Source organism: Hydractinia symbiolongicarpus, chromosome 4 (assembly GCF_029227915.1).
Source record: "Hydractinia symbiolongicarpus strain clone_291-10 chromosome 4, HSymV2.1, whole genome shotgun sequence".
NCBI classification, from domain to species: Eukaryota; Metazoa; Cnidaria; class Hydrozoa; order Anthoathecata; family Hydractiniidae; genus Hydractinia; species Hydractinia symbiolongicarpus.
Window position 1 is genome coordinate 544,815 of NC_079878.1, and position 19,224 is coordinate 564,038.

Consider the following 19,224-nt stretch of genomic DNA (forward strand, 5'->3'; position numbering starts at 1 on the left):
CTAAATATTTATGTAATATGTCTACAAGTTGTTAAAGTTTTATGAACTCACAACAATAATTTTAATCGATTTGTTTAGAAACTTTCAAAAAAAAAAAAGAAAAAAGAACTTCCATTGACGAAATCACGCTACAACTATATTTACTGATATATTGATAAAATAATCTCCACTTTGTTTTGAGAAACAAACTAGCCGTTGGAGTGTCATGTAAACATATACAAAATATAACGGGGACATAGCAAAGGTATAAAATCTCCGTGATAAATAACCAAGAGACGTTTGTTAAAATAAAAATCCGATATGTTTACTCAAAAGATTTATCGCCTCAAGAATAAGATACGTGAAAAATCACAGACGCCACTTGACTAGACAAATAAGTATAAGCAAAGTCACCAATTCACAATATATGGGTGATATAAAAAAATTGGGAAATCAAGTCTAACCACGACAGTTCTGAAGTGTCAAAGTCTCATTTTCTATCGACATAATTCCATATACGTCTCATTCAGCAACATTTCACGTTTCCAAGATGGGCGTCATGTAACAACGTCACGAACTTCTTTTAACGGTTTGGTTTTGTCACGACGTCGCAAGTCTAGGACGGCTACAAATGAAGGAACAGCATCCCGTTAGAGATAATAACACTTTTTCTTTTTAAAATCTAACACAGACAAACACGTTTAATTTTTCGAGATTCGACTTGTTTAACCAGTTTTCTTTCAAAACGTTACCTTTTGTTAAAAAAACTCATGGTTTGTAAAGGCGCTTATTGGGGGCGTCAAAATAACGGGGACGTTCAATGGAAACATTAGGATACATATAAGGAAATAAAAGGGTTCAGTTGCGTGATTCTTATCGCACTAATATTTGCGTTAATAATCCTTCAAAGAGTAAAAGTAGTTTACAAGAAAAGTAGTTTGTAATCCCAAGGCGGAAAATTTAGTCTACGAAAGCATGATATTGGGTTTATTTAATTAGCTCAGGTTTCGCGACTTTCGGCAGGTTAGCCTTACTGAGTCAGCCTTACCTGTTCACACAAGCTATTAAATTTTCAGACTAAACCTCCTCCAATGCAGTCGATAGGGGTAATTCTATTACCGCTATCGACTGCATTAGAGGAGCCTCTTTTATCGTTGCGTGTAGTTTAAGGAATAAAAAAAAGCAAATTACCAAAAACTATGTTTTTTTGTAAAATTCATTATCGACGGGTATACATCTCATATGGAAAGAATATTATATATAGAATATAAAGAATACTTTAGAACAGGTAGCGGCTTAACTTGCAAAAAGTATTTTCGTCACCGAAATTATATTTTTAAATTTTTATTGAGTTTAACATACATCTGAGATAATAAGAAGGCTTTGACGGTGTTTTTTATTAAACCTTTTGTGTTTTTTTAGGTGTAGCTACGCAAGTAAACTCTTCGTTCTTTTTATTTTTATTGTTTTATTTGCTTTCCATCAGTTTGTGTTCATGTCCGACAAATCACATCACACAAATAACACAAAGAAAGTAGACATTTTTGTGAATATTTTTATTTTACTTTTCCTGAGAACTGAAAAAATGTAATTATTTGTTACAGAATATGAGCAGTGTATTACAGAAACAGAAAGAAAGAGAAAAGAGAGAGTGAGAAATACAAGGTAGATAGTTTCGTCAAAATGATGTTGTACATCAATTTTTGGTTCTACTATCCAGAAACAATCGCCTTTTTGTTCGTAATTTTTTAGCATTTTTTAACCGTTATATGAAATGGAATAAACTAATAATCTCATATTGGGCCTTAACATAACTTATCTAACGTCGAAGTCACACTGAACAGTTGAAAACACATGTACTTCACTAATTTTAGATTAGCCACCGAATTCACGCTAGATTAGCTATGATGTAAACATTTATCTTCAATTTAACCAATCGCAGCTTGACTTGGGCTAATACCAAATTTTGTTCAACTTTCTATACATTTTTTGTAAGCAACAGAATATTTTGTTGTCTGTTGACTATCGAACGAATACTGACCGGTTTTGATGCTGCGCTGTGACTGAAAGATTTTCTTATGCAAACAAAAAATTAAAAAACATTTTTTTGTGAAGTTGTTCTTTCCAAGACACCGAGAAAAAAAGCAGGTTCGATTTTGTTACTTCAGAAATACTAATTTGTTTTGTTTACATAATGAATTTAATTTTATAGATAAGACGCAGTCGGGTCATAACCAGTTTGCGAGGTCTGTGCCCCCGATCAAGGGGACAAAGCTCAAGCGAAGTCTGTACTTTCAAGCCACGGCTTTAAATTTGACATTAAAACAACATAGCCGGTAAAAATCAATTTTAGGAAAGACTAACTTACATGTTTGCTTGCTCACTTAGGCTGGTTTGTCAATCGGAATCAAACCATTGTCACGTCTTTTATCGTACGAAACTTAAATGACTTTTTATTATTATTATTATTATTCATATTTACACAGGTTGACTACGTCAGAATATATACATATCTGGTATCAATGCAGGACCTAAAACTGTTTTTCTATAACCTCTGTTGTTTCTTTTTTTTCTGTTTCTTATATTTACCCACTTCGGGCTGGTCGTTTTTTACAAACTTTCTTATAAGCCCGGGGTCAAAAGTACAGACTTCGCTTGAGGTTTGTCCCCTTGATCGGGGGCACAGACCTCGCAACCTGGTTATGATCCGACTTGAACGATTTCAGCCTTACTTTGCTTAAACATAATGCTTAAAAAGGCATTTTAATAGACAGCAGATAAAGAAAAAATTAAAATATTAAGCGGCAAAAACCTACCGAGCGACTGCGAGATTTGTAGCGAAATTTCGCTGCATCATAACTTGGCAAATGACCTATGAAAATTTAAAAGTTTTGGTCATTCAAACATAGGACAAGAACAAGAAAGAAATCTAACAGCATGTAATGCCTCAATTAAAATAAAAATCTGACCAATGACTCGTTTTCACATTAGAAATGCGATAAAAAAATACACAGAAGTAACTACAGTTCTATTGACGGATTACACGAAGTAAGATAGTACTTCCATATTTACAGTTCACACAAATACACAAATGCGAATGGGTACGCTACCTTTAGGGGACGGAGAACGACGCCTATTATCGTGGTCTCTACAATAAAGAAGTAATTATTCTAAATAATTTATTTATTAAAAAAAGGGCAAGGTGGGGGGGGGGGGGGGGGGGGGGGGATAAGGGATATTATAGGGACATACTTTGCTGGTGCTTTATTTTGTTCAAAGGAAAATTTGTTGAAAGAAATGCAACATCACTCTAGCTTGCATGACAAGCAAGCCGGTTCACGGAGAGACCAACACATTTCTTTCAATTTCAAATAAAGGTCCCTGTTTTAAACTGTAGCTACAAATCTAACAAGAATCAAGTATAAAAAATTCATAAAGCCAATCAGGATGAATAAATTTGTTTAGTAACAACAACAACAAAAGGTAGTTAACGTTTACGCTAGTGTAAGCAGCATAAATACCTCATTCTCATCATACGGCTCATTTCGTATATCTGTATATCTCTCTCCTAAAACAACAGAAAAAACATTGAAGTAGGATTGCATTCGTAGTGTGTTACGAAATGTGTATTGAAGTTTTATAAACTACAATTCTTCCTTAAAAATAATAGGGATATTGAACTGTCCAGAACGATACAAAATTTGTCTGTTAAATAATGTTTGTAGTTGTGTATATTTCAACTGCTGGAATGTTCTTGTTTGTAGAAAAAACGCTCTCTGCGATTAGAAAATTTTGACAAACGCCATGAGCTTCAATTTTTCACGATATAATAAAATAGTATATTATGCAAGAGAAAGACTGTAAATTACTGAGTAGTTGACCAAGTTCAGTGGAACTTTTTGTGATTCGAAAAACCGCAAAATTTTTGCACTTTAGCAATATTAAGCGGTTGACTAAGTTTAGTGGTATTTGCAAACTTTTATATTCGCGGATGATTAAAAATTAAGTTTCGTATTACTTTAAAGTTCAGACTTCTTATTTTAACTTTATTCAAGGGTTGGGATCTAAGAATATCGCGGAATGGATTTTTATGATTAAATCTAATAACATTCCTGCGAATAACATTCCTGCGAATAACATTCCCGCGAATAAAATTTCGCGGCTTAAGACTCTCTGATATTTCGCAGAATTAAACTTTGTGACATTTGTGAATAAAACGCGTTACAGAAAAATACTTCTGTCACAAAGTTGTGAAGTACGCGCAACATGCTTTCACACTGCTGGTAAAATAACAAAAACTAGACAGAATTATACAGAACATGATTACACTGTTCGGCATTATAGTATTTTACAGTTGATTGGACAAACAAGTGCGACTACTTTTGTGAGAGCAAATATGTTAATTAACCGTAGTTTATTTAAAATATTTGCTAATATTGTCCTGATATGCTACGTCACTCCATATATGGACCGAATAGAAATGCTGCGTAAGCTGCGAGTGCAAATAGAGAGACCAGCGACTGAGCTGTGGTCATACAATAAATACTACCCAAGTATTGAGAGCATGTTTTTAACTGAGGAAGTTATCGAAGAAAGTGTATCTAATCATGGAAAACTTTCAGAGGAAGCCATTAAAAAACAATTCCTGAAAGCATTGACAGGACAAGATGTAAATTTATATATATTTGGAGAATCTGTGAGTGTAGGTGCGGACCTCGGTGAAAACAACATAGAGAACATCTACCATTATGCGCTTGCTGATTGGTGGAATAAAACAATAGGAAACGTGACGGGTAGCAAAATGATTCGTCGCGTTTTAGCCGTGGGAGGTGTAGCTACAGATTATTTTGATCGATGCTGGACCGAATATCTAGAAGACAATGAAACATTCGATATTGCATTATGGGAGTTCAACATCAACGATGCATCTTTTACGAATGGAACATCGGTCGAACGATTTACAAGAAGTGTATTTTCCAAATTTAACCGCCTAGATTTATTATTTACTATATTTTACACAAAGAATCTTCTCGCAGCAAAGAGACACAGCTTGAACGAAGACATCGTGAAAGATAATGCGGAATATTATAACTTAACATGTATAAACATAGAACCAATGACCAACCATTCAACGGAAAAATTAGAATTACAGCACATGTACACCAAAGATCATCCGTCAATTCTGGCGCATGCGCATATGGCTTTATCACTTATTTCATACTACACCAGAGTGCTTCTTAGACTACTAGATTCACTTGTAGATGAAGACACTAACGACAAAAAATATTTAAACTTAACATTGCCGTCTCCAAAATTCGTAAAAAACGACCACTACGACACGACTTGTTGGACGGCCGTAACTTTCGACTTCAACAATTACAACTTAAAGCACTCTCTTTTTGCTTTGTCAGCTAACGCGAGCAAAGGATTTAAACAGGTATTGGATGGATGGAAAGATGTTCCAGAGATTCGCTCTGATATGACTGGAGGTTACAAAACAAGCGAAGCCAACGAACATCTCTATTTAACGTTTAACGTGACACGCAACGAAAACCAACAGAGCAGAGAAGTATCGTTAGCGTTTCGGGGAGAACCAAACACTTATACATCTATAGAGATGATAAAACATGCTTTAGTTGAAGCGAAGTATAATATCACATCACGAAGTGCTGGCTTGCAAGTAATCCCACTTGGTGTCTTCTCAAAAGGGAGATGGACACTGCATGTTGAGTCAATACGTGGAGGTATACACATATGTGCCGTTATAATATGCTAACATAAAACGTTAAGATGTTGTCTTCACAACTTCAGCTTCATCACAACATATGGTCACAATTTTAGATAAAAAAGAGGACTGGCATCGGGCTAAGGATAAGTTAGTTTTTAGCAAGCAATAAAAAAGTCAACTTGCGCGACGGTAACGCTCTTCACCACGGCACATGGATGTTAAACATCGTGCACACAATAACATGGGAGCCGAGACCATTTATTTACATTTGCGGTTTGTTTGTTTGCCTTAAGTACAACTGCGAGTTTAGACGAAATAAACGTGTTACAGAATCTACGAAAAGAACTTAACCATGTATACGGTTTACCATCCATCTAAATTGGCGCATGCGCACATGACAATATCTTTAATATTTTACTACAGAAGCATCATCTTGCGAACAATAGATGCCATGCTCGAAAATGGAAATCTTGTGAACACAATTATGAACATTAGAAAGTTACCGTCGCCTGTATTCGTCGAAAATGATTATTACGACACTACGTGTTGGACTGCCGTAACTTTCGATTTCAACAATCACGACTTGAAGCATTCTTTATTTGCACTGTCAGCAAACAAAACAGACGGATTTTTACAGTCTTATTCAGAAATTCGTAACGTACCTGAAAGACGAGTTGATGCCACCGGTGGGTACCAAGCAACACAATCAAAAGAGAAGTTGTTTCTAACATTTAATATTGGTCGCACTGACCAAACAAAAGAAAGAGAAGAGTTTGAAGTGTCAGTGGCGTATAGAACAACCACGAATACCTCAGCTTCATTAAAGATGTTTACAAACGACGTGTTTGTTTTACCAAAACAACTAATCATTCTATCAACAGATTACGATGCGCTATTTGTAGCTCCACTGGGGTATTTTCATGATGGCAGATGGACATTGAGTGTAGAAACACTTTGCGCTGGGATAAAAATATGTGCAATAATTATATGCTAAGTTGAAGTGGAATATACTTAAATAAAACTTTAAGAAGAATATAAACACTCACTGGAAACTGGAAAAAACAATTATTTGTCGTTTTATGGGTTAACACAACTTTCAGACAATAAACTTCAATTTCATTTTAATCATGAAGACTTCTTCAAAAATCATGTATATAAAAATTGACACCCACTCAGGACAGTGCCATTAAGAATTAGTAAGATAGATAATAAAAATTAGATAAAAAATATAGATAAAAATTAGAGAGAACAACTGATACAAGAAGAAACATTTCGACATTACGACAGAAATATTTTTAAGAGGGTGATAAACGATTCATTTCGTTAAACTCCAACGCTGCATTTGAAAATGGCTGATAATACGCAACACAATTTGCAAAATTCGATTTATAGGGTTGCAATTTTTGATACATTTTTTCCCCAACTTTTTATGTCCAACATGTCTAACTTTTGAAATCGCGAATTCGACAAATTGAATCAAACAAGGGTGATACAAAATGAAGGTTTTCGAATCCGGCAACCAGGATTCAACAAAATGAATCGTGTATATCTAATCTAAATGGTGTCTTACCTCCATTTCTTGATCTTTTGCGATTTGTTTTTTTTGCTCTTCCCTCTTATCAACTTTAACTAAAGATTTATAACAAATAACATTATAATAAATATCATCTGTAGGAAATCAGGGTTATGTAATTGGAAACAAACAAACAAAACCCTCACTCTGCTTGTTTAACATCTTCTGCATTCTAAGTTTCATTTTTTCACGTGGTGTCAATTTATTCTGCAACAAAAATAAATTACGTGATGGACTTCCACCAAAAAAATTATAAATTAACAATCAACAATCCCTGACGAAACGTATTGATACAAGTTGGCAAATTTCGAAGTTCGTCACTACAAATAGTTTATAGACGATTTCCGCAATAGCTCTACGCAATTTGAACTTATTAACGTCTACGGCGAAATTAGGACTTAGGATCTCAGGTTATTTGGTTAGAAATCAACTCCTAAAATCAGCTTATTGCTGCTGATGTCAGCGGTTTCCCAAATTTCGGTGGATTATTCTGTAATGGGGACATGCAACTAGTGCATTTTAAGGCTACTGATCTAACCTACGCATCTAAAAAAGTAGCACTTCCACGCCAGCATTAAAAAATGGCCAAAAAGTGCAACTGTCTCAAAAGATCTTGAAATTAATTTCCCATGCCTTTTATAAAAACATTCATGAACATTCATTCATAAAAATGTTTTCAGGCAACAATTCAAAGAGACACGAAAGCACGACTTTTAAATTTCATCCCGTCATTCTGATGAAATCAATCTGCTGACTGCCTGACAATATTTTCGAGTCTGCTGACCTAGTGACAACCCAACAATGAAAGTAAATAGAAGAAAATTTACCTTATCAACTGGTGTAGCTTTGTTAGTACTGAAAAAAGAAAACAATACATGGGTGTCTTACTTATTATTTATGCTAAACAAACTAGCCCTAGCGCGTTGTAACGTAAGTTTCGTAAATTTAAACCAGCCCTAGCACGTTGTAACAGAAGTTTCGTAAATTCAAACCAGCCCCAGCGCGTTGTAACGTAAGTTTTGTTAATCCAAACTAGCCCCAACGCGTTATAACGTAAGTTTCGTCAATTCAAACCAGTCCTAGCGCGTTGTAACGTAAGTTTTGTATTTTCAAACCCGTCTCAGCGCATTGTAACGCAAGTTTCGTTTATTCAAACCAGCCCCAACGCGTTGTAACGTAAGTTTCGTAAATTCAAACCAGCCCTAGCGCGTTGTAATGTAAGTTTCGTAAATTTAAGTCAGTCCTAGCGTTTTGTGAAATTAGTTTAATTTAGGAAAATAATTTCCACTTACCCTAATCTCTTCATAATTGCTCGATGTGGGGACTTTGATCGTGAGCGACTTTCTCTCGAAAGACTGCGCGAACGTTTTCCTTTCGAACGACTTCGCGAACGTCTTTCCTTCGAACGACTTTCTTTTGAACGACTTCGCGAACGTCTTTCTTTTGAACGACTTCGCGAACGTCTTTCTTTTGAACGACTTCGCGAACGTCTTTCTTTCGAACGACTTTGCGAACGCGATTTAGTACGGGATTGTCTTTTACTGTCTATTTTGGATTTTTCAGGAGACTTTGATCTCTTATATCTTTCCTCTCTTGTTTCAGTTGACTGTGAGCGTGATCTAGAATCCTTTCGAGACCTATCCTTGCGCGTGGAAGATTTTGAGTTTTTATTTGAGTTGGATCGCTCACGTGAGCTGCTACTACTGGAACGAGACCTATGCGACCTATGCCGACTATTAGAATGTCTCTCTGATCGATCACGCGAACGTGACCTAGAGTACCTATGTGAGCGGTGTCGTGACCGAGACCTTGAGCGTTTACTATGTCTGCGTCTATCCCCAGAACGTGAACGTGATTTGTGTTTATTGCCAGAACGTGAACGTGAACGGGATCTGTGTCTGTGTCTGTCACGGGATCTGGATCTACGATGTCTACTATTTTTATTTCTCGACCTAGATCGACTGCGAGATCTATGGCTAGAACGGTTTCGGTGCGAATCGTCTTTTTTTCTATTTGATTAAAGTCATAACAGCAAACAGTTTTAACAAGTATGAGTAAAGTTCAAACGCAAAAAATAACGTACCATAATGGAACAGCAAATCGATAACAGCAACATAAAACGAAAGAAAACAAGAGAAATAATTAGCAAAAATAAAATAGGAATAGGTATAAAAATATAGAGTTATACATGAACATCCTTTATTTAAAATTTAATCAGATCTGAATCAAACATTTATTATGCTCAACCAAAAACAACAAATGGAAGTATTTGAATTTCTTTAAAGAATTAATTCGCACAATGTGTTGCATAGAAACTAAGAACCCAATTGAAGGATCCTTATTAAAGTCAAGAGTAAAAACAGTAGAATTTAAGCAACTGAAACCATAAAAACAGACAAACAAAAAAAGGGAAAAAGTTATATACCGACCGAGGATGCGATTTTACTTTCGGAATTTTTTCGTCTTTTACAATATCACCTCCGAATTCAGTTATGAATTCAATTTTTTCTTCAACGATGGGCGAGTTAGAACGAGAGGATGACGATGAATCGCTTTCCCTTAAAGAAAGTACAAGTCATACCCTAAAATCTCAATGAAACACGTACTCCGTATTTTAGTTGAAAAGCCACACGATACTGTTTTAGGCCAACCGCAAATCAATTTACAGGAAAGGCGTTTTAAGCAACGTTTACACGATTGAACTTGAGGTTGAAACAATTTGTTGAAGTACTTTTAATAATGAAAAAGAAATTAACCCAAGATTACTCATATAACGCCCCTATTTTTTCAATCTCTAAAATAACAAGGAAAAAAACGTCTTAAATACGAAAGCTGTTTTAATGCAAAATTTTCACATTTTTTATTACCTTTTACATTTCTCTTTTAAAATCTTTTATCTTCAAATTTTCAAATTTTATTTTCAACACAAAATCCCTGCAAAGTTCCTTAAAGCTTTGAAAAAAGATCCTATTTAACACAGATAATATACATATTATAAACAATGGAGACTTTCTTTTAAATTTGGTGAAAAATTTGAGATTACTCAAATTTATTTACCTGGTTAAAAGCAGGTTCCTATTTGAATCGTGAAAACGCTGCTTTAAAGCAAACTTTATTAATGGTGCATTATCCTCTAGTTTGTTAATATTTGAATTGTGCGTAATAGTGACAAAAGTGTGACCACAATGTTTCTGTTAGAAAAACATGAAATATACCTATCATTGTCTTGTGCTGAAGTGTCTTCCTGAACAGCAAAGCTAAAATATACCATATAAGTTCTTGTAAAGGTCTAATAGAAATAACACGATCATCATTACCAACAAAAACGACAACAATACCACCACGGAAAATAACTCCACACACACCACAATCGATAGCAACAACAGAAAATAACAAATACAATTCACATTAAAAAATAAACAATGAATTCTTTTTTACCTTAGGGGTGATCCACGCATTGTTTTTTGCTTTATTCGCAAACACCTTCGAGCTGACTTCCCCTTTCTGCCCTAAATTCAAAATAACATCGCATTTCAACATAAGAACTGCGATTACATTGAGTTTAACTTCACCTACCTTTTCACACACAACACTACGTGTCTTTTTAATTTATAACCAGTGAGGTCAATCACAATACATAAATCCATGGAGCAAAGTAGAACATCAAGAAACAAAGGAATAAAACGGCTTACAGGCATTTTTGAACGTTCTTCCTCTTCTGCTTCAAGCAACTTTACATATTCAAATTCTTTCTTTTCAAGTAAAAGTTGCCTAGAAGAAGGAAAATTTTCTGTTAATATACAGTATGTGCAAAAACATAATTATATTCGTGGCTAGATAAAAGCAAATGATAAAGCTGATGGTTTAGTTTCTACTGACTTGCAATATTGTCCATATCCCACACCATATCTCGTGGCTAAAGCATCCAAGTGATTTGTCTAAAACGCACACCAAAATCTGTGTCAAACGGTCCAAGAAATAAAATAATCATACTCATCAAAATATTGTCATATGTCAGAAATTGGTAATATAAGTCTATTAAAACTGTTAGAAATGGCATGGCATTCTAAGTGTAAAAATGGCGTGGCATTCTAAGTGTAGAAATGGCGTGGCATTCTAAGTGTAGAAATGGCATGGCATTCTAAGTGTAGAAATGGCATGGCATTCTAAGTGTAGAGCTATTAAAACTTCTCAATTCTCAGAAATATTTTTAATTGACAAGTAGATTATTAAAAATACAATGTTGTTATAATGTACAAAAAAGCACGCTGTTTTGTGTATAGACAGACAACATTGTATTGGCTTGAGAATTTCACAGTTTACATAAATGCATTATTTACAATCAGCCTGTCTAATTCAAATTTTTCATGTCAGCAAAAAAGTAAGGAAATGCAATGTCTTTTTCCTGCTGACTTTGTTAATAATAGTATTTGAATCAGGAATTGGTGAGTGCGAATTAAATAAGAAAGGCTGTAAATAAAAATAAACTGACCTGTTCCTGGGTCAACTCCAACACATTAACGTTAATATCTAAAAATAAAATAATTTGTTAGTATGATTCACACTGTTCGCAGATACCTATCTTAAGGAAATAATTTTTGGGAGAACTAATTTTTCCGAGAAATGATTTGGGGATAAAATTTAAATTTTGCGAGAACTATTTTAAAGACTTTTATGTAGTACACATAAAATAAAATAAAGACTGCTAAAATTGATATTCACATTTATGTCGTTCTAAGTAAATCAGTAAAAATAATAAAAAAAATTAGTGTAATTTAAAAAAAAAAAAATAAAAATAAAAATTTCACGAAATTTGTCAATTGAGTTTCCCAAATAATTTGTGCAGAAACCAATTTTAACGAAATTGATAAAACTAGTGAAAAATAATTTGTATAAATTTTCACAACGAAAATTAGTTTCCTTATTATCAATTGCACAAAATTTTTTATATTCCACCTTTTTTATTTCCCTCAATAAGACAGGAAATAGGTAGAATTTGATTAACCACACAAACTGCTTTAATTGTCCATATGAAAGTGTTTAGGTAAATAAGTGGTCACATCTTAGAAGCATACCTATACCCTATAGCCTATAGTTATGGTGGCTGCTTTTTTAAATAACTGTTAAAAATAGCTGCTGCTCCTTCTTAAAATCAGGTAAAAATATGTTAACGCAAATTTTGAATGTTAAAAATTTAGAGAATCTTTATTAAATAAGAAAACAGAAACATTTATCCAAGAAAAAAAACCATCTTGTGATTGCGAATCTTAGCAAATTTGAGAGATACTTAGAGAAATCAAACTGTAGCCAAAACTTTACATACCTATATCACTCAACTCTCCATCACTTTCCTCATCAGTATCATCCCTATCATCATCATCCGACACAGCTGTGGAATCATCATATTTGTAATGGATTTTTGCTTTTGCTTTACTTGCAGATCTTAACATTTTAGTATTTATCAAGACAAGACTAAGTTGACTAGCAGGATTAAAAGAGAACTGAGCTCTAAGTTGGTAACATAACTAAAAACCCAAATTTTCAAAAATCCGGTATAGATTTTTCAAAGTATATAGTAACACTTTTTAATCTATAAAATTTAAAATCTTCTTTGCAATTTACTATTTTTAGCTAGTGTATAACTTCTGGCTAATTGGGAAATATGTCTTTTTTTAACTTTATTATTCCCAGTTGTATTTTTTATTGTTTTTAAGAAGCAAAAAGGGTTAGTCAGGCCATCAAAAAAATTAGACAAAAATTTTAATTAAGTTTGAAACTTAATTAATCAAGTTTGCAAAATTAAGCAAATCAAATAGTATATTTTTACTTTTGTTTCTCCAGCTGGGCCTGTTCAGCCTGTTTTCTTCCAAATGCCTCCTCAGCTTCTAACTGTTTTAAGTAGCTTTCTTCGGATGCTAAAACAAAAAAAACAGTAAAACACAATGTTACTATACTTAAAGAAAGAATAATGACTGATGAAACTCAAAAACACGTTTTAGCTCAGATTAACTGCTTTTGGCTTTGATTTAAATCAAAACATCAAAATTCAATAAAAAACATATATCATTCCAGAAGGTATATTGCCTGTAAATATATCAGCCAGGACTTAAAATATATTCAATTTAGAACAATAATGAATACAGCAACCAATTTTTATTAGAGTAGCTAGTAAACAAAATAAACAGTTCTTTCTTAAAAGGGGTTACAAAGAATGTTTTTAAGTTTATCAAAATAAAAACTGGTAATTCAAAGCATGCTTAAAAAAATCCTGATGTAAAAAAATAAGGACTTTGATTTTGTCCTTGCTTTTTAGTACCTCCTGTTGCATCTATTTGCACAAGTGTTCTGTATCTTTCATAGTTACATTTTCTTTCAAACTTTTCGTCTTCGGGGTCACTAAAACGGTATTGTTTTATATTTATTTATTTAGTTTGCTTTATGTATGTACACTCCATATAAATGATGCACCTGCAGTTCTTTATCCCTCAATATTAGTAATTTCAAATTACTACCGACATAAAAATATTGACTTAGGTAAGAATCGAAGATGATATTTTACCTCTCTTTAGTTTCAACCTTTTTTTCTGGTATAAAATCAAGATGTGCTCTCACATCAAACCTAAAACAAAACAGTATTCAAGTTATCAAAAGAAAAGCTTGCTCAGCAGGCCTGACTGAATTTGTACTAGCTTTACTGAATTTGTACTAGCAATTGTACTAGCTTGTTCCTTTACACAGCATAACTGTTAGTAGACAAAAGGACCAGTTGGACAGGCAGACCTGCAACCTCGACCCCAGGGCCTGTAGCGTTTTTTGATATGAGGATGAAACGCGTACGAGGCCCTGGTACAACAGACTTACTCAACCAATGAGAATGCGTATACGGCTTTTTTAAATTATGCTAAAAAGATAATAAATGCAGAAGTATTTTTTGCAAGCACAGCATTTTATAGTAACAACAAATATGGCGATGAGCATTACGCAGATTTTTTGGTAACTTGTTTATGAAGAAAATATTTATTAATTCACGTTATTTTTGACTTTCCTTGCATCGTTACAAATTTATCGGTGCTGTTCAAAATTTTTAAACATTATTTTTGTTGTTTCACTGATGGGAAAAAGGCAGCTGACAAGTCAAATGGAATGGTGCGATGAACATCTGTCCTGCTAACGAAAGTAGCAGGTACTTCTCACCTTTTGTTGGGACACAATACTTATATTTTTAAAAAAACTGCAATTTAATTTTTGTTTTCACATGCTAAAAAGTAAACAGAAACTTGGTTTAGATGCAACTTTTTTAGTATGTATGCTGGCTAACTAGCTAGATACTGTTAGCTAGCTTGAAGATGCACAACAATGACAAGTAATCTTTTTTATGTCACAATTCAAGGGATATTATTTGACAATTTTTTGGGATAAGAATACTAGCTAGAGCATTAAAAAATATTTTAGGAAATAAAGTATAGCTAGCTGTATAAATAAAAGGAAATATATATATACAAAAAATAACAACTAATATAAATCTTTGTTTTTAGGCAAAGGGAAAGAAAATATCACACCACATAAAGTTTATAGTGGATGTGATAAAGTGTGTAGACTGTGTGCTGAGACTGACTTAAAACGATTTAGTCAAATTTTTGGAAATATTGGAACATCAAAACAACTTCAAGAGAAAATACAAGGCACTGTGGGTATCACAATTGTGCAAACTGATAACATAAATGATATAATCTGTCGTAAATGTGAAAGAAAAATTGAAAACTTTGTACAATTTAAGATTTTGTGTCGGAATGCACAGATAAGCTTTCGGAAAAATTGCAGTGTGAAAAGGGTAATATCGTCACCAGAACAAAAATGTACCACAAAGAAACTCAGAGGTAAAATATACATTCTTTCTTACCTATGTTTTAAAAATTACATATATCTTTTTTATATATACTATGCATATACATGTATACTTTTTTATATTTTATATATATTCTTCAAATTTACTATCTTGATTTATAGTGTCACCAAAAAAACAACTGGTTTATGAAAAAGCAGGAAGCACATTACAGAATTCAACAGTGGAATATGATAAGTCTGTGTACCATAAAGACAGATTTGTATTTCAATCAAGACTATTAAGTGAAGATCAAGTTGACCATATCAATCAGAAAGGTAAATTAAGAATACCAAGTACAATCGCAAATATCTCATCTCTCATACCCAGCATTTACTTCTCACAAAAATGTATCATCACAGCATCTATTGAAAGAAAGTCAAAAGAATTATGCAAGAAAAAGAATGGTAGTGTTTTATATGGGACATTATTTGAAGATATGAATAACTTTAGTATTGAGGCAATTTGGAATGAGTTGAAGGTATCTCAGCCATTTTTAATAGATGTATTTGCTGCTACATCTGGATTACAACTTAGCCCCGATAGATTGCCAGAAGTTGCAAAAGTCAAGTTTTGCTTCATATACTCTATCCTAATGAATATTAAATGGGAAAAGCTATCACTTTTTCAAAGACTTAACACAGTTTCACTAATAGAAGGCGGTGCAAGTAAAAAGGTAATCATGTATACATTTTTTTCTGTTTGGATTAACAGATATTATTGTTGGGGTTTTCATTCCAAGTATATGTTTTATTTTAGCCAGTGTTTTTTCTGTTGCGGTAGCTGTAAGTGCGATAAAAGGTACCTCTCTAAAAAAAGCTCGCATTGCGCCCAAGTTTTCAAATTCTTTGCGAAATTCTTTTCCCCTTAAAGATAAAGAAATATATATATATTTTAGGATTAACATTTTGTTAGTTATATATAATAATTTTGTTAGTTATATATAATTTTATATCTGTTTTATATTATATATATACATTTTTGTTATTCAGTTGTTGTACAGATATTCTTGTCTTTGTTATTTTATTAGCATTTTGCAATTAACATTACATTATTGCATATTTCCTTATTAGAGAAATTATTCTTGTATATATATATATATATACATATATATATAATATTTAACTTTTTTAAAGTTGTAGCTATATATATACCTATATAAATAAAGTAGTACTTACCAGGTGTTCAAGCAGTGAGCCTCATCAATGACACAAGCTTTGACATTTTTTTGATAAATTTTCGTTTTCATCAAAGTTCTTCCTCTCTCACTCAATATAGCCTCTGGATGGCAAAATAGGAAGTCACAATGACCATCCAATACAAATGATGGTAAGACATCTTCTGTTTTATCACTCAGACAGATATCCTCAAACAACGTCTGTACAGCATTCTCCTCAAAATTTAAGTCACGTAGGATGTAGCAAGTCATTCCTACTTTTTTCAGAAAATTCACTTGATCTTCCATAATTGCGTTTAAACAAGTGATTACAATGACAATTGAAGATTTTTCGTCTTTGTTTCTCATGACATCTGGTAACAGTTGAAAAATTAAAGATTTCCCATATCCTGTTGGAAACACCCCAATGACATCCTGTCCTCTTACTATGGACTCCAAGCACTTGACTTGTTTGGGTTTAAAGTTAAGGTCAGGAAAATTTCGACACTCCAGAGATCTTTGAATTTTCTCCAAAATTGCGAAGGGTTCCATCGCATCATCTGTTATTTTTGACGTAGATGTAAAATTAAGAAAGTCTATTCTATAATATTTAAAATAAGAATAATAATAAACATTTAAAGTGGCTATCCCAGAAAATCACAAAAACCTATAGTTAGTGGATTGTTTCCACTATACAATACTATATGTATCATACACCACAAAATGACTAGAAAGCCATTAAGGGTTGTATTTACTCTGTAATTTTACAGTGTAGCTATAGGTAGCGCTGGCTAAAGTACCCTCCCGCCACTAGAACACCATCTTCGATCGAAAACGTCACGCATACATTACGTTTCTCTGCATGCTTAATTTTGGGCGAATTTCAGTCTGTTGTACCAGGGCCTCGTACGCGTTTCATCCTCATATCAAAAAACGCTACAGGCCCTGGGTTCGAGGTTGGCAGACCTGGGGTGGAATAATTGAGATTGACAAGTGTATAAAGGAAAAGATGAAACTTTGGAAAGAGTGGAAGTCAGGTCGTAGTAAAAGTAATTACTTAGAAGCGTTCTTGTACAGCCCCATAAGCAAAGTCAGAAGCAGAGAGAAACAGATTTGCAGATGTGTTTAAGAAAGCAAGAGAAACAACGAAGGCTGATCAAAATAAGTAGGCAAGAAGTATATACACTGATGAAGGTGTTTGGCTAGAACAGAGGAGAAAAAGTTAGCTTGGGACAGAAAAACTTAGTTTCTTTCTTTGCTAACTAGTGGAGTCTTAATAAATTAATTAAGGTGAAAGGTAGGCTGTACGAGGTCTGCATGAGAAGTGTTATGTTATACGGTAGTGAGAAATAGGCAGTAAAGCAAAAAGATTTTGACTGTTTAGAAAGAAATGATTTTAGAATGATTTAGGTAGATGTGTAACACCAGTTTGTTTGACAGAAAAAGTTCAGATGAGCTAAGAAGCAGGGTAAGTATGTAGTTATATTAGGTTATCCAGATAAAAAAGATTGAGTTGGATGAGACATTCAGAAATAATAAAGAAGGATTGCTAAAAAAGGAAACTATAGTTGTTATCGCAACGATGCAAGTTTTATGTAGTTTTAATTAGAAGAGAATTTGGTCCTTCTGTACAAACTTATAGAACCAGGACAAAACTGGAATGAACAGTATTTGTTAGCCTGATTTCAATGTACATCTACATTAACCTCCAGAATTTGCACCATCAACTTTACTAGTACTGGTAGCCCATTACTAATTTCACTATACCTGTCGATCAGTATGTCTTCGTCACCTTGCCAGGGCATACTAAAATACAGATTAACAGTAACAAAAACCGAAAAAAGTAACCCAGAAATTAATCTAGCGTTTATATTTAATTCTTAATTAAAAATTTTATTAGGTTTTCTCTGAGAAGTAAATTTATTTACCAGGCTGGGAATGCAGAATTCTGTGATTCAATTGCAATTGATAATTAAAAATCAAAGATCTGCCTGTGAAACAACAACAACAACATCAACAACACCAAAATCAACACTTACAGTTGGCCATCAGTATTGTTGACAGATGAGCTTTCTCCAAGCATATGAAATTTACATTTCTGACCATGGATTCTAATCAACTGATGAGGATCCATTCTCTAAAGCAAAAGAAATGAAGATAAATTATGATTTTAGTATACTACATTTCCCTGATATTGACCAAAGTACTCAATAAAACTGAATATGAAGTCAGCTTGAAAAATTTTACACACTTTAATACAGTAACAACAGTAGTCTGGGATTACTGTAGGCGACTTGCCATTATTTTCTGTTACAATTAGAACTTTTTTGGACACCCATGTTTTTAAGTTAGCTGTACTTCCCTCAAGATAATGTTTTACTTGCTTATTAACCTGTATATAAATATTCTTATACACTTATAATGATCTGTATTTAAAAAATAAGCTCCAATAACAAATTTTATTTGACAAGAATGGCTTTATAGAAACAAATAACATTACATAAGTTTCTTGTGGCTTCGTTTTACACCAACAACTAAAAGAATTTTAGTTTTACCACAAAATAATCAAGATAAACGCAAACACAATAAACAGAGGAAAAAAACAAATTAACAAGCTGATAAGTGTGAAAATGAAAAGTAAAATCTTTACCTACCATTTTTGAGTAAAAAGCCTGCCTTCGTTCAGCCCTTTTTTTATAATCAATGAGAATTCCCCGCAACTTTTTTTCTTGTTTCCTTGCCTCCTGCCACATCTTGATTTTTTATTATTTAACTGTTTGTTAAAAAAGATATTCCTAAAAAGTAATTAAAAATGTGCTGTTTATTGTTAATAAGCTGAAAGAATGAATAGTACAGTACTGGGATCCAGACACTTAACACCATCGACTGTGCACCATGCACGAAGA

The 19,224-nt window shown here is 33.3% G+C and overlaps 2 protein-coding genes across 2 annotated transcripts; both read right to left on the reverse strand.

Annotated features, from left to right (window-relative positions):
* Positions 1-114: 114 nt before the first annotated feature.
* On the reverse strand, positions 115-19,194 carry LOC130640737 (CLK4-associating serine/arginine rich protein-like). The gene is made up of 21 exons (XM_057447266.1): positions 18,973-19,194; positions 18,358-18,455; positions 18,086-18,124; positions 13,840-13,899; positions 13,597-13,676; positions 13,108-13,195; positions 12,604-12,722; positions 11,773-11,810; positions 11,160-11,218; positions 10,973-11,051; positions 10,719-10,789; positions 10,496-10,537; positions 9,710-9,838; positions 8,573-9,289; positions 8,108-8,135; positions 7,427-7,487; positions 7,278-7,336; positions 3,501-3,547; positions 3,090-3,127; positions 2,796-2,851; positions 115-604 (listed from the first exon to the last, which is right to left on the reverse strand). Exons 1-21 carry the CDS (start codon positions 19,069-19,071, stop codon positions 596-598), a joined length of 2,016 nt encoding a protein of 671 aa, XP_057303249.1. The 5' UTR covers positions 19,072-19,194; the 3' UTR covers positions 115-595.
* LOC130640740 (probable ATP-dependent DNA helicase RecS) lies at positions 14,713-17,236 on the reverse strand. Its single transcript, XM_057447268.1, has 3 exons — positions 16,341-17,236; positions 15,968-16,028; positions 14,713-15,527 (listed from the first exon to the last, which is right to left on the reverse strand). The coding sequence occupies exons 1-3, from the start codon at positions 16,868-16,870 to the stop codon at positions 15,519-15,521; spliced, it is 600 nt and encodes a 199-aa protein (XP_057303251.1). The 5' UTR covers positions 16,871-17,236; the 3' UTR covers positions 14,713-15,518.
* Positions 19,195-19,224: the final 30 nt, after the last annotated feature.